The sequence below is a fragment of the Helobdella robusta genome, assembly GCF_000326865.2.
Source record: "Helobdella robusta unplaced genomic scaffold HELROscaffold_46, whole genome shotgun sequence".
In the NCBI taxonomy this organism is placed as follows: Eukaryota; Metazoa; Annelida; class Clitellata; order Rhynchobdellida; family Glossiphoniidae; genus Helobdella; species Helobdella robusta.
The window spans coordinates 1,188,949-1,205,807 of NW_008705138.1; the positions used below are offsets into that span (position 1 = coordinate 1,188,949).

The window sequence follows — 16,859 nt, forward strand, 5'->3', positions numbered from 1 at the left end:
CTCCATCCATCTTCCTCCTCATCATCATCTCCATCTTCACAGACTGACATCTCCATACTTCTTGTTCCAGCTCTGCAGTTGCTGGGTGGTCTCTGGCGGCACCGAGGGACGGATCCTCCTCAAGGAATCCGTGAAATCTTGAACCTCTATGTCTCGTAGCTGGTGATGATGATGATGGTTGATGATGGTGGTTGATTGTGCCAGTGATGATAATCACGATGGTTGTGACGACGACGATGATGGTAATAGTGATGATGATGATGATAATGGTAACAGTGATGATGACGATGATGATGATAATGGTAACAGTGATGACGATGATGATGATGACAATAGAAATGGCTATGATATCAATATGAAGATGTCAATGAAACGATATGCTGTAGGTTAACAAATCACCATCATCATCACCATCATCATCATCATCGTCATCATTTCCTTACATCCAGTCTCTCACCATCATCATTATCATCATCAAACACCATCATCATTATTAACATGTTCATCATTCTATTATTATTACTACTACTATCATCATCATCATCATCATCATCAATTACTCACATTGTTGGCGTTCATATTTTTGACTCTGTTCAAATCCAGCTCTGATGATATTGAAAAATAAATGAATTAAATTTCATTTTTTCTTTCATGCCATCATTTATTTCGTTCAATTATTCATTCATTCATTTTTCGCTCTTTTTTTCTTTCGTTCATTCATTTGTTCATTCATTCAGTAAACCGTTATAACAAATTTTAATGAACAATTGAATGAATTTATGTACGGACTATATATAAACTAATGAATGAATGAATAAATGAATGAATGAATGAATGAATAAATGAATAAGCAAATGAATAAATGGAACGTGTGAATATATGGATATAAAATGAAGAGAATGGATGAAAAAATCACCAAATTAATCAGCCGACCGAACTATTTTTAACAACAATTAATCACTTCCTCCCTCCGATCGAAAACTAGTTACCCAGTCAATAATATATTCATTAATTCATTCATTCTTTCATTCATTCTTTCATTCATTCATTTATTCATTCAATCGATCGCCTCCCCCCATCCAACCACACGATCACACCATCCACATCATCGTAGCATGCAAATGAGTGCAGCATCACGTCATAGACAACTGAGACCTCTGATTGGTCCCATGGCAGCGTCCTTGGCCAATGAGGTCAGGTCACTGGAGGAGTACCCTTCTGTAAGGCTGGATGGGTCGAGAGAAAGATGATAGATGGATGGACAATTGGATGAATGAAACAAGAAATGGAAGACTCAATGAATGAAAAAGGTAAAACATTTAGAAATGTACAGTAGAAAGAGGTAACAGCCATCGATATTATACATACATATATATATATATATATTTCATAAAACGCGATGCTTATATTATTGTTATTTAATTTTTTATTAAGATTTTCTATTTTTCTTATTAGTTTTTTATAATTATAATTTAAATTAAAAATTAGAACACCAATATTCATTATATAATTATTTATTAAGCGACGTTTCGAATTTTATAATTCATCTTCAGGCAATTTAATATTAATTCAAATAAAACATAACAATAAACTGTCAGATGACGTAATAAGAGTTGAGCGCGAAAGTAACGTAACGATTAAAGTTAAATAACGTAAGTAGTTAAATTAAGTATAATAAACAATTATTTTGTAATATAACATAATAAAATATATTATATGTGCAATATTATGTTAATAATAATAATAATAAATTAAACATTTCGTGATGAAGGTAAAATAAAATTGGAATAAATTTGTTTGTTCAAATTAGGTTTATAAATATTAATAAATAGGGATTCTAAAATTTGTAGTCTGTTAGAATTAGTGTCTTTCATTAATATTTTAGTATTATCTTCTAATATTTTGCGGGATAATTGCTGGTTGTGGCAGTCATGGTAGTGTTGATTTGGAGCTCCGATGTTCAAATGGCAGGTTAAACGGCGTGTCAGTTTTGTGGTAGTCATTCCAATATAAGAAGATGGACGAAGCCTACAGTCTTCGTGAGGACATAGAAATTGGTAGATGACGTGGGAGTGCTGTGTTGTTGCTAGTTTAACGTTGGGACTATTTTTTATTAGTAGTTGTTGCGACTTAAAATTTTTATAATAAATAAGAAGGTTTATTTTTTCATTAGAATCAACTGGATGGACTCCCTTTTTAATGATTTTTTTAATTATATATTCGTCTTCTTTATACGAAGAGCTCATTAAGTTACGATAAAATAAAGTTAATTTTGTACTGTCGGTATTGTTGTTTGAGTTGTTGTTATTGTTATGAATGGAGTTTGCGATAACGAGGTTGTCATAGATTGTGTTGTTATCATTGTCATGATCCACATGGTCATCGTTATTGTCGCTGTTATTGTTGTTGGAGTTGGTAATAGAGTTTGCATTATTGTCACCGACATGATCAACAACAACGTCGTTGTTTGAGTTGTTTACATTACTAACAAGATTATTGGAAATAACATGGTTGTCGTTGTTGATTAGGTTATCGACAACGACTTGTGCAATAGTAACATGGTTACCATTGTTTTCGTTGTTATTTGTGTTATCATTATCATGATCATTGATAATACGTCTATCATTATTGTTCGTGTTATTATCGCTTATATTGTCGTCATTGTTGTTTGAGTTGTTTCTTGTGTTGTTATCAGTGTTGCTTGTGTTGTTATGGCTGTTATGATCGATAGAAACGTGGTTATCATTGTCGGTTACATTGTGATTATAACTTGAGTTGTTTTGAACGTTTTCATTGTTATCATTTACCTTAATATTATTATTTTGAATTTTTCTAATTTCATTGGTCATTATTTTATCTATTGTTGAATTGTTAAAATTATTGTTGACAAGGAATTGTTTTATTTTATCGAGTTCTTTACGAAATTCAAGTGGTTCAGAGCTGTGTGAATATGCCCGTCTGACATACGATATTATCACACTATTCTTATACCGATCTGGACACTCGCTATTTCCTATCATGCATATCCCATTGTTGGTTGGTTTGACGTAAACAGATGTGCGAAATGTGTTGGGTGTTAACTGATCAATTAAAATATCAAGATAGGTCAATTTATTGTCATTACTTTTTTCCACAGTAAATTTTAAACATGAGTTAAGGTGAAACAATTTATTCAGCTGTGTTATATCTCTCTCAAATTTGGTTATGACAAATATATCATCGATATATCTACAATATACGAGTTTACGATAACGCTTGAAGATTTTGTATTCAATTGTTCCCATATAAAAATTTGCGAACAAGACTCCCAGTGGAGACCCCATAGCTATGCCATCGGTTTGCAAGTACATGTGTCCAGCGGGGCATACAAACGGTGACTGCTTCGTACATATTTCTAACAAACGTTTTAGATCCTCTTCTCTAATATCCAAACATGGAGTTGTATCATCGCGATATACTCGATCAAGTATATATTGTATTGTAGTATCAACCGGCACGTTTGTGAAAAGAGATTCGACGTCATATGAAGCCATCGTTCCCGAATCTCGATTTGCTTTCAACAATTTGATGACATCAGTTGATCTTTTGACACAATAATTGTCAGGTACATATGGTGTGAGAATGGTGTTGAGCTGTTTTGCGATGTGATAAGTGGGAGTTGGGCATTGACTAATTATAGGGCGTAAGGGATTGTCGGGTTTATGTGTCTTTACGTTACCATAGATGTAACCGGGAGAGAAATCACCAATGAGTTTATTGAATTTTATTGAACTATTATTATTGATGCGGTTAATTATGGTGTTGAGCTGTTTTTTGATATCATCGACGGGGTTTTTTGAGATCTTTTTAAATTTTGTGGAATCGGAAAGAAGTTGGTTTAATTTCTGGAGATATTCGGGTGTGTTCATCAAAACATATGACGCTGACTTGTCGGCTTTTCGAATGGTTATATTGTTGTTTGATTTAAGTTGCTTGGCAGCATTTATAAGTTCTTTGTCGAGTATTTTACTATTATAGTTACCTCTATTTTTATGGGATTCTGAAATAAGGTCAGGAATGAGCAATTGATTTATGATGACTTTCTTATCATTATTCATTTTTAAAATTTGATCGATGAGCACTTCAATTTCAACTCGTTTTTGTAAGTTATGTGGTTTCTTTAAAATATGACAGTTTAGTCCTAAGTTTAACAAACGTTCTTGATGATACGTCAATTTTATATCTGACAAATTGACAAAACCTTGTTGAGGACGAGGAAATTTGAAGTTACCGCCATATAAACGAGATAGTTTATCAATTATTTTATTTGTTGATGTATTAAAATGTTGATCGTTAATATTATTTAAACTATTGTCTATTTTATTTTTAAGGTCAATATCAATATCAATTATATTATTCCATGTTTCATACGCTAGGTCCAAATCGTGCTGTAACTCATCACGAGTTTTCCGCTTATCTTCAATTTCGCGAGATATTTAATTTCTTCTGTAAGATAAAGTAATATCCTGATGTTTATTTGTTAAATCGCAAGTTTTAATATCAGTAAATTTCGGTAACAAATTTGCATTTAAGCATATTTCATTAAACGCGATGCTTATATTATTGTTATTTAATTTTTTATTAAGATTTTCTATTTTTCTTATTAGTTTTTTATAATTATAATTTAACGTAATAATTAGAACACCAATATTCATTATATAATTATTTATTAAGCGACGTTTCGAATTTTATAATTCATCTTCAGGCAATTTAATATTAATTCAAATAAAACATAACAATAAACTGTCAGATGACGTAATAAGAGCTCCGATGTTCATAAAGTTTTAATATCTCCTTAAAAAAGGAGTCCATCCAGTTGATTCTAATGAAAAAATAAACCTTCTTATTTATTATAAAAATTTTAAGTCGCAACAACTACTAATAAAAAATAGTCCCAACGTTAAACTAGCAACAACACAGCACTCCCACGTCATCTACCAATTTCTATGTCCTCACGAAGACTGTAGGCTTCGTCCATCTTCTTATATTGGAATGACTACCACAAAACTGACACGCCGTTTAACCTGCCATTTGAACATCGGAGCTCCAAATCAACACTACCATGACTGCCACAACCAGCAATTATCCCGCAAAATATTAGAAGATAATACTAAAATATTAATGAAAGACACTAATTCTAACAGACTACAAATTTTAGAATCCCTATTTATTAATATTTATAAACCTAATTTGAACAAACAAATTTATTCCAATTTTATTTTACCTTCATCACGAAATGTTTAATTTATTATTATTATTATTAACATAATATTGCACATATAATATATTTTATTATGTTATATTACAAAATAATTGTTTATTATACTTAATTTAACTACTTACGTTATTTAACTTTAATCGTTACGTTACTTTCGCGCTCAACTCTTATTACGTCATCTGACAGTTTATTGTTATGTTTTATTTGAATTAATATTAAATTGCCTGAAGATGAATTATAAAATTCGAAACGTCGCTTAATAAATAATTATATAATGAATATTGGTGTTCTAATTTTTAATTTAAATTATAATTATAAAAAACTAATAAGAAAAATAGAAAATCTTAATAAAAAATTAAATAACAATAATATAAGCATCGCGTTTAATGAAATATGCTTAAATGAAAATTTGTTACCGATATTTACTGATATATATATATATATATCATATAATATAATTTATATATAATATAATTTATATATAATATAATATAATTAATATATATAATATAATTTATATATAATATAATTTATATATAATATAGTATAATATATATATAATATAATTTATATATAATATAATTTATATATAATATAATTTATATATAATAAAATATAGTTTATATATAAAATAATTTATATATAATATAATTTATATATAATATAATTTATATATAATATAATATAATTTATATATAATATATACATTGATAGTAACAGCTGCAGGGATACTGCGTCTGTCGATTTTCAAAGAATAATAAAAACAAAAATTAATCAAATGGATGGTTGAAGAAAACGAATGATTGAATAATCCCCATCGTCATCATCATCATGCTTACTTAGCTACATGCATAACATCATCTCGACTCATTTTCCATCCACTACCGCCACCACTACCACCACCACTTTCGTTCTGTCGCCTCAGGAGTCGCTCTAAAAGTTGGAAGCGAGTTTGGAGGTCTGGCATTGGGACGAATATTCGTTTCGGGAATCGTCTGGTGATGGTAGTGATGATGGTGGTGGTGATGGTGGTGATGACGAGAAGAAATAACCGCAACAAAGCTAGATGGCGATGAATGTGGAATGATGGTGGCGAGTGGGGCGAAGAAGCGAAAACAACAACAGCAAGAATAATGCAGGCCTCAAGAAAAATATTACAACTCATCCAAGAAATTTTACAACATCTCCAAAATGTTTTGCAACATCTTCAAAATGTTTTGCAACATCTTTAAATTATTTGACAACATTCGTTAACCACTGAACTCAGTTTGTTATACTTCTAATAAGACAAATAAATCATGTTTAATTATAAATGTTGTAAAACATTTTGGAGATGTTGTAAAATTTCTTGGATAAGTTGTACTATTTCTCGTAAGATCTGTAATAGCAAAAAATAACGACAACAATAAATAATAACAATAACAACAACAACAAGAGTAATAAAAATAATCCCAACAATAACATCAACGCACCGAAGAACGGCATCGTCAAGTTCAAAAGGTCGATTCGTTGCTCCTATGACGAGAAGTCGATCGGGCGATGGACCCGATGATTCGTTCTGATTGGTTGGTTGAATGATTGAATGATTCATTCTGATTGGTTGGTTGAATGATTGAATGATTCATTCTGATTGGTTGAATGATTGAATGATTCGTTCTGATTGGTTGAATGATTCGTTCTGATTGGTTGGTTAATACGACCGAGAGATTGGCAAATCACCTAACCATTTAACCGACTAATCAACCGACCAATCAATAAATCGATCATTCAATCAATTATCGATCAACAATTTATCGACTAAGTAAACAACCAATCAATTTAACCCCCACCACAACAATAATCATCAATCAATCAGTCATTCAGTCAATCAATTAATCAATTGATCGATCAATCGATCAATCAATCAATCAATCAATCAATCAATCAATCAATCAATCAATCAATCAATCAATCAATCAATCAATCAATCAATCAATCAATCAATCAATCAATCAATCAATCAATCAATCAATCAATCAATCAAACAATCAAACAATCAATCAGTCAATCAATCAATCAATCAATCAATCAATCAAACAATCAATCAGTCAATCAATCAATTAACCAATCGATCGATTAATCAACCAATCATAAAAACAATCTATAAATGAAACAATCAAATAAACAAACAAATAAATAAACAATCACTCAACCGACCCCTTGAAACTCAATCATGAACTGCGTTTTAATTCTTCTGCTGGCTTCATGTTCGTTCTCTTTTCTTTCGCACAGTAAGGAGTCTATCTCATCTTTTAAATAAATAACGATAATAAGAACAGAAACAATAAGAATAATTATTATGTGAAGTTGTGACGATTGGGATGATAATGATTGCGCGATTGAGATATGCCGCCTGTATGGTGATGATAATGATTGCGCGATTGAAATATGCCGCCTGTATATTTTGTGAAATTGTGATGATAATGATTGCGTCTTTGAGGCGTGCCGCCTATACATATCTATATATTTTACTAGTCATTCTATGCATGTATATTTTGTTATTTGATATGCTATATAAGCGACGCTGCTGTGCTGTATCGCTTTTCTGAGTATAGGAAGAGAGTATAGATAGGAGTATAGAATTTTCTATGATATAGAAAGCATTATGTAGATAGGGCGGTAAAAACATATAAAAGGCCGCGAGTTAAGATATTGTGAGGCTGGTCGTTTGTTATCTTAATTTTAGGTTTTGGTCTCTTGCTTGTCAGTTGTATTATTAATAGATTAATTTTGGACTTATCGTTTTGTTTTAATAAGGACAGAGGTTTGATTTGTATTATTTTGTTTGTTATTTTATTTCTTTTATTGAATAAAAGAAGTGTACACTTGAAGTTTGGCTCGACTTAATTATTCTACCTAAAATAATGGATGTTGAAGAAGACTTGTTGATAGTTGACGAGGTCGGCGTCTCTAGTCAACAAGCAGGGCGCGAACAAACTTCCGCCCGGCTCGTGTTTTCAGACCCTGAGAGGGTCTATTGTAGAGTGGCGGATCCCGGCCAGGAAAGACTCCGCCGAAGCGAAGGCTCGGGTGGATATTCGTATGCGGACGCGGTTCGGGACCGCGTGGTGCGGAATTCGAATGTCGCCCGGCGAAAATCTACAATTATATTACGAAATAATAACTTAAGCGTATTTATTGTTATAAATGTTATTATTATTATTTTATTATTAATATTGTTTTTGTTGTTTCGCTTATTTAGTACTATTTGCATTCATTAATAATATTATTTTCTTTGTTGCATCTGTTATGAATCGCATACTTTCTCAGTTGGATAATTAGTTGATTGACTGATCGATTGACTTATTAAATGAATAAATAACGGATCGACTGAATGGTGGTGAGACGAATGATTGATTGGCTGTATTACTAAATTATTAGGTTAATGAATGAACCATCAAATAATAAATTATTACAATCGATCAATCAACCAACCAACCAGCCAGCCAGCCACACTGCCAGCCAACCAACCAGCCAACCAACCAACCAGCCAGCCAACCAACCAACCAACCAACCAACCAACCAACCAGCCAGCCAGCCAGCCAGCCAGCCAGCCAGCCAGCCAACCAGCCAACCAACCAACCAACCAACCAACCAACCAACCAATAAAAATGACAGACGGTTGCAAATGTCTGGCAGCAGCAAATAAAGCTCTCACCAACTTTTCACCCTCGCCCATCTGATGATGATGGTGGTGATGATGACGTTTAGGTGATGGTTGTAATGAGGATGTTTATGCTGATAACGACAATGATGATCATGGTAATGATTATACAGACTATCGTTATGGAAATGACGATGACGATGATGATGTGGTGTACGATGATCACGAGGGTCTTAACAAAGGTGGTGGTGGCAATGATGTGATGACGACGATGATGATGATGAATGACAACAACAATGATGGTGGTGATAATATAAACAACAGTAATAAAAAAACCATCAGCGATGATGAAATGTGTCTGCTGGGGAAATTATTATTATTATTATTCTTATTATTCATGATCTAAATATAAAAACCCATTTCGAGGTAAGGCTGGCTGAGCTGATGTTGAAGAAGGTCCACTTTGACTCGTGAGCCACTGCCCTGGCCTGCAAGTCATCAGCATCAATAAGATGGGCTGCATATCTTAGTCTTAGTCCAACTATTCATTTTTAAATCAATTCGATCCTTCATTTATTCATTCGCTCCTTCGTTCGTTCATTCATTTTTTCTTTCTTTCACTCATTCATCCATCCATCCATCAATCCTACCAGCATCGTCTTCCCGTTCCCAGGCGGTCCAAACAGCAGGAGACCACGAGCTGGAGTGCGCAGGCCGGTGAACAGCTGATGGAAGGAAATGGAGGAAGGAAAAGATGATTGAATGAATGAATGAATGAATGAATGAATGAATTAATGAATCAAAGAATAAATTAAAAACGAACAAATAAATAAACGGACAAATTAACAAACGAATAAAAATACAAACAAACCAATGAATAGAACAGCAAGTAAATAAATAAGCAAGCAAACGAACGAATGAACGAACACAGTTTAGCACAAATGAATGAACGAATATACAAAGTATGAAGGAAAGAACAAGCGAACATATGAATGAACGAAAAAATGAATAAAAGAATAGAATGAACGAACCTCAGGTCTCAAGGAGGGCAGAATGACAATTTCATGGAGGGCTTGCTTCGAAGTTTCTTGACCAGCTGTGTGAAATGATGACCAGATGATGATGTGATGGCGATGATCAAATAACATAATCATTCACCTACTCGATCATTCACCCGCTCATTCATTCATTCACTCGTCCTTCATTCACTCATTCATTCGTTCATTCAGTCAATCAATCAACATAATCATGCTCATGATTATGTTGACGTCATTGGAATAATTAAATGCCAACATTGAATCGTTTAATCCATTCCCTTGTTCACTTACTGGTTCATTTAATCATTCATTCGTTCGTGCATTTATTTGTTCGCCCATCCATCTCTTTATCCATTCATCCACTCATCCATTCATTCATTCAACCACGGATTCTTCATTCATTCATTCATTCAATGCCTCATTTTTATCACTATAATTGATTAACTCATTCAACCCATTACTTTTCACTAACTCACTCACTAACTCACTCACTAACTCACTCACTAACTCACTCACTAACTCACTCACTCACTCACTCACTCACTCACTCACTCACTCACTCACTCACTCACTCACTCACTCACTCACTCACTCACTCTTTCACTGGCTCACTCACTGGTTCACTCACTGGTTCACTCACTGGCTCACTCACTGGCTCACTCACTAGCTCACTCACTTACTCACTCTCTCTCACTCACTGGCTCGCTCACTCACTCACTCACTCACTCTCTCACTCTCTCACTCACTGGCTCACTCACTGGCTCACTCACTCACTCACTCACTCTCTCTCACTCACTGGCTCGCTCACTTACTCACTCACTCTCTCACTCACTCACTCACTCATTCACTCATTCACTCACTCATTCACTCACTCACTCACTCACTCTCTCACTCACTGGCTCACTCGCTCACCCACTCACCGACATCAGACAGCTTAAGAGCGGGTCCAGAGTCGATGATCTCATTGAGAATAACATTCAGCAGCTGCCTGTCCACGTTCTTCAAGGAGGACAAGTTGGGGGTGGGGTTGTGGTGGTTGTTGTTCGCTGGGTGGGTCAGCGATGGTGTTGTTGTCGTGGTTGGCTGTTTGGCAATCGTCATAATGACAATGGTAGTGATGATGATGTGATGATGATGTTGACAATGTTGATGATGATGGTGGTTATAATGATGATGGAATGGTGATGAAAAAAAGTTAATTTAACATCCTCACCAATAACAACACCGTCACATCATCATCATCGTCATCATCATCATCACTACCTTCATCATCATCACCACCTTCATCATCATCATTACCTCCACTATCATTGTCATGTTAACAACACCATCACCTTCATCATCATCATCACCACCTTCATCATCGTCATCATTATCAACACCATCGCCTTATTCATCATCACCACCCTCATCAACGTCTTCCTCATCATCATCCTCATCAACATCAAACATACAATTCTCGTATTGAAAGTTCTACCCCTCATCATGAAGTTATTTGTTGCTGCTGTTGTTGTCGTTGTTGTTGTCGTTGTTGCTGCCGTTCGTGCTGCTGACAATCTTGTTAGAGATTTCGGTCTCTTTAGTAGGACTCGCGGAGAATCGCCTGATTGGTCGAATGATTGGTCGAATGATTCAATAATTAATTGGTCGAATGATTCACTGATTGATTGGTCGAATGATTCAATGATTGATTAGTCGAATGATTCAATGATTGATTGGTCGAATGATTCAATGATTGATTGGTCGAATGATTCAACGATTGATTGGTCGAATGATTCAATGATTGATTGGTCGAATGATTCAATGATTGATTGGTCGAATGATTCAATGATTGATTGGTCGAATGATTCAACGATTGATTGGTCGAATGATTCAATGATTGATTGGTCGAATGATTCAACGATTGATTGGTCGAATGATTCAATGATTGATTGATCGAATGACAGCTAGGTTGATTGAGTGGCTGATTGGTTGAGTGATGAATAAGTCGATCTATTGATTTAGTGGATTCGTAGATTAACTGGATGATTGAAGGTTGACTGATTGATTGAAAAATTTTAAAATATATTTACAATCATCATCATCATCATTGTACTCATCATCACCATCACCATCATCATCATCATCACCTGCGCCAGCTTGTTTGCCACTGGGGGTATAGAAATTAGATTTTCTGTAGTTTAACTCGCGTGGTGACGATGACGATGGTGATGATAACGATGGTGTTGGCGTGATTAAGTTTGTTGTTGTTGTTTTTGTTGCGGATGAAGTTTTCGTGGTTGGTGTCTGCCTGTTGATCTCGTTGGCTGGTGGGAGGTTGATCAATTATTTTATACAATTATTTTATATCTATGTATATATGTTTCTCTGTACATTAGTATGTATGTATTTATGTATGTGTGTGTGTGTGTATGTGTGTGTGCTTATGCTAATGCATGTATACACTAATACATACACACATACATACGAACATACACACACGAATGAATGTGTATGTGTGTGTGCTTATGCTAATGCATGTATACACTAATACATACACACATACATACGAACATACACACACACACACACATACACACACGTGCACACACGCATACACACACACACAAACACCCACACACACCCAAAACTTGCAGCCTATCCTGAGCCATGATGAGATTGTTCTGCATCTTACTCCTCAATCCTCGAGCTCTTTCAAAATCTGGTCCTTAAAAAAATTTGCAGTGATGATGATGATGATGTGGAAGATGAAGATAATAACATTGAAGATATGATGGTGATGATGAAAATGAAGATGATGATAATGAAGATGGTGAGGATGATAATGAAGATGGTGATGAAAAAAAATAATGTAGATAAAGTTAATGATGTAGATGACCAAGAGCTTGATGATGATGATGATTATGAGGGTAATTAGTAATGATCAGCATCATTGTAACATCATTATTAATCTCACTATCTCATCATAACCATATTGCTCTCACCATCAACATCGTCATTCTCATCATCAACATCATCATTCTCATCATCAGCATCAACATCAACAGCAGCAACATCATCATCATCTCAACCTTCTCCCAGAATAATGACATTAACTCCTTTCTGTAGCTCCTCAATCCCTTTCTTGTACAACTCCACTGCTTTCTTCTTATCTGCAACATCTTGTAATCAAAATATCAAATTAAAATCAAGTTAATCAAATGAACTGTCAATTACAATGCAAAACAAAATGAAGACAACAAAACAATTAATTAATTAAAACAAGTCAGTTACAAGAAAAAAAATATGGACAGGATATAAGTAACGTAAGATAAGTAAAATAAAAGTAAATAGATAGCAAATAATTAAAAAACTAAAATTGAGTATGTTATTAAGTTAATAATGTACTCAATTTTAATTTTTTTTAACCTAGCCAGACCAGGTAGATATAATTAAACATGTAACTATTATTAACACTGAAACAAGAATATTCATTCCAAAAATGTTAAGAAACTGTTAGGTTCTTTTGTCGTTATAATTAATATCAAATTAAAAGGGTTATTATAGTATTTCATTTTATTATTGCAGTAATATTTGTGATTTAAAATTTATTAAATAATTCAACTTTAAAACACAAGCACACACAAGCAAAACACCTTTTCCATTTTCATCAATACCAAGAGCCTTGTTGAGGTAATTGAAAGAAGCCTTCTGGTGAATTTTTTGTATCTTCAGAACTGTTTCTTCGCTTTGTCTGCTCGCCATGTCATCCACGAAATTAGGAATAAAATTAGGAACACTTCTGCAACTTTTTAGTAAAAGTTGCTTTTCCAGTTTTATTTCCTTGCTTGATATGTCATCTTCACTTTCTAAAATAATCTTTTTTAATTCATTAATATCTTTTTTATGTTCGTAATTATTTTCACTAAATGGGGCCGAATTAGTTTGATCTTTATCATTTGTTACCGTTTTTAAAATAGTGTTTAACCTTTCCACAAAATTAACTTTTATTCGATAAATGAGGATGGTAAATACTTTAGCGAGCAACTGAATCATAAACGTCGGGACGAGGAATATTGAGAGTACTTTTTCAGCACTTTTCATTATTATTTTGCACAATTTGAAAATAAAAATTAAATAAATAATTATAAAAATTAGCGAAAAAGCAAAGTTAACTACCGAACACGTAAGTGAATCAATTTTGGCTGATTTTTCAACGAAATCTTGATCATTATAAAAATTAGTTATAATAATTTACTGTTTAAATAACTAAGTATATTTCTTTTAGATTAAATTTATTAAAATTATTTTGTAAATGTTATTTGAAATCACGAAACTAAACCGCCAAACTATTTTAAAAAACCTGCATGCATACAAAATTCAGGTGGATTAAGAGGTGCTGGAATGATTTGGAATGGATGAGTAATGAAATATTGTTTCTATCAAAAATGGCCAAAAAAGTTGAAAAATATTATAAATAAATTTCTAATTAATTAATTAATTAATTAATCAATTATATATAGGGCTATATTAATTATAATTATCATGAAGAAAAAAGTCCAACTGGAAACGGAAAAGGATTGTTTGATTGATATAATTAATTAATTAATTAATTTATTTATTTATGCATTTATTTATTTATTATATTTTGCCCCAGCAAAACGCATAAAAGACTTACTTATAATATTTTTTATAATATATGTTTTTCTTATAATATATTATCACAATTTCTGATAGTTGCATTAGTATATTATTTTCTCTTTTTTTAAATAAAAACTTCAACAGTTTTAATTAAAATTTTATAAATTATTTAAAAATAAAATTAAAATGATATAAACTCATATCAAAATTATAATTAACATTAAAAGCAACCATAACGCGTATAAGTGAGTATAGAAGGGCAAGGGCGTCATTTAAGGTCAAGGCATCACCGAAACAATTGTAGAAGTAAAAATTGCATCAGCAGCAATGTGGAGGAGGACATGAATGGACTCGGGACAAACCAGGTACACGTACAAATGTTACAAAATGTTACCACTGTCATCAAAACGTAAAATAAAGTTTGTAACCACTGACAGAAACAAAAGAAAATTTTATATTGAAAATAGAAAAAACAATCGTTCAAAGAGGCTAGTTTTAAACGACAGTAATACCAATTTTCAACAGCAATCCTACGCCAACATAGCAAAACCAAAAAACAAAATCCTAAAAGAAGTAGAGATGAGTAGTTATCAACTATAAATAGTTAACTAGTAGTAATTAGTAAGCTGTATTTTGTAGCCACTTTTTTTAACGCACTCTTGGATTCTCAACAAAAAGCCATCTTCAAACTGTTACGAGTGCAATATTAAACTGTCAATCCGACACATCCTAAAAGAATGCAAAAAATATGACCATATTTAACAACTAAAAACACCGACAACAAAAACATCATTAACAAACACGTGAGTTGCGAAAGAAAAAATTCCATTGACCAAAAGATAGTCGCTAACCGTGCAGAATCGCTGTTAAACGATCATTCAGTCAATCAATCTAATTGGAAAATCACTGTTATGTAAAAATAATTTTTTTTATTTCGAATAAACCTTGAAATCCATTGCAACATTTAAAATGAGGACATTGAAGTGACAAAATAAAATAAAATGGCAGATAAAGATCTTCCGATAATGAGAAACCCCCGTTGATTTAATAATTTCTTCACTTAACTCTTTATAGGTTATATTTTGATCTATTATTAAGGATTCCCCCCCTGATATTGACAATCCTAAAAGTTGCAAGTTCGTCATAATTTTTCTGTCTCCTACGAATTCAATTTCGTTTAAAATTTGTTGAATTTAATAATTTCTTCACTTAACTCTTTATAGGTTATATTTTGATCTATTATTAAGGATTCCCCCCCTGATATTGACAATCCTAAAAGTTGCAAGTTCGTCATAATTTTTCTGTCTCCTACGAATTCAATTTCGTTTAAAATTTGTTGAAAACTCGTAAAAACGGCAGCTCTCCCAGTTACTTCTAAGTATTTCAAATTCCAAAGTTTGTGAAACACGGAATTTTTAAGTTTCAGGTTGATGATGTAATATAGTAATATTGTAGTAGTAGTAGTAGTAGTAGTAGTAGTAGTAGTAGTAGTAGTAGTAGTAGTAGTAGTAGTAGTAGTAGTGGTAGTGGTAGTAGTAGTAGTAGTAGTAGTAGTAGTAGTAATAGTAGAAGTAGTGGTGGTGGTGGTGGTGTGGCTATTTTGGAACCGGCCAAAAAAATTGTCTTAATTTGATTAATTATTAAAGAACTTTGTTACACATTTGCAGTCTGTTCGTTCGATACAAATTCTTAAAAAAATGTAGGCTCAGACATCTGCATGAACAAACACTAAATAAATCTTTCTTTCGTTCGAATCGCTATTGAATGTCAATTATTTGAAAATATCGTTGAATTAAATTTTTGGCACAATCCTTGGTTGGTTTTTCTCAAGCGTACTTTTTTTCAGATATACTTTTTGGAAAGTCCAGTTTGTTATTTTCTTTCATTCTACTATCGTTAAGAAGGTAATAGAAGCTCATTTGTTTTGAGAAATAAAATAATTTACTACCTCGTTGTTTTTTCTTTTTTCTATGATTTGTTCTCATTGTCAGAATACTGAATTAGTGTGTAAGAATTTGAAACGCTAAGCTACAAAGATAGTCTTTTGGTTTCCACGATGTTATCCGAACTGATGACCGAAAGCCAAAACTAATCAGTTGAGGAAAGTTGATGTATGTTATGTGAAATTACAGAAAACACTGGAAAGTATTTCACTTTTAAAAATAACTTCTGAGTTGCGCAGGCTTATTAAACTAAGTCATTGTTATCGGAGACAGTGGCGGCCTTGGAGGAGGGGGGGGGGCGAGGTCGGGCGCCGCCTGAGGCCACCTTGTAACTGGGGTGCCACATGCTGTCTGCAAAA

At 33.0% G+C, this 16,859-nt stretch overlaps 1 protein-coding gene across 1 annotated transcript; it reads right to left on the reverse strand.

Moving 5' to 3' along the window:
• Positions 1 to 36: 36 nt before the first annotated feature.
• On the reverse strand, positions 37 to 13,681 carry HELRODRAFT_85555 (hypothetical protein; the record flags this gene model as incomplete). The annotated part of the gene is made up of 15 exons (XM_009026225.1): positions 37 to 159; positions 565 to 605; positions 1,156 to 1,226; positions 6,097 to 6,252; positions 6,730 to 6,815; positions 7,454 to 7,545; positions 8,900 to 8,975; positions 9,317 to 9,388; positions 9,551 to 9,625; positions 9,932 to 9,996; positions 10,858 to 10,983; positions 12,043 to 12,243; positions 12,555 to 12,644; positions 13,009 to 13,098; positions 13,573 to 13,681. The coding sequence occupies 15 exons, from the start codon at positions 13,679 to 13,681 to the stop codon at positions 37 to 39; spliced, it is 1,473 nt and encodes a 490-aa protein (XP_009024473.1).
• Between the last annotated feature and the right edge of the window lie 3,178 nt (positions 13,682 to 16,859).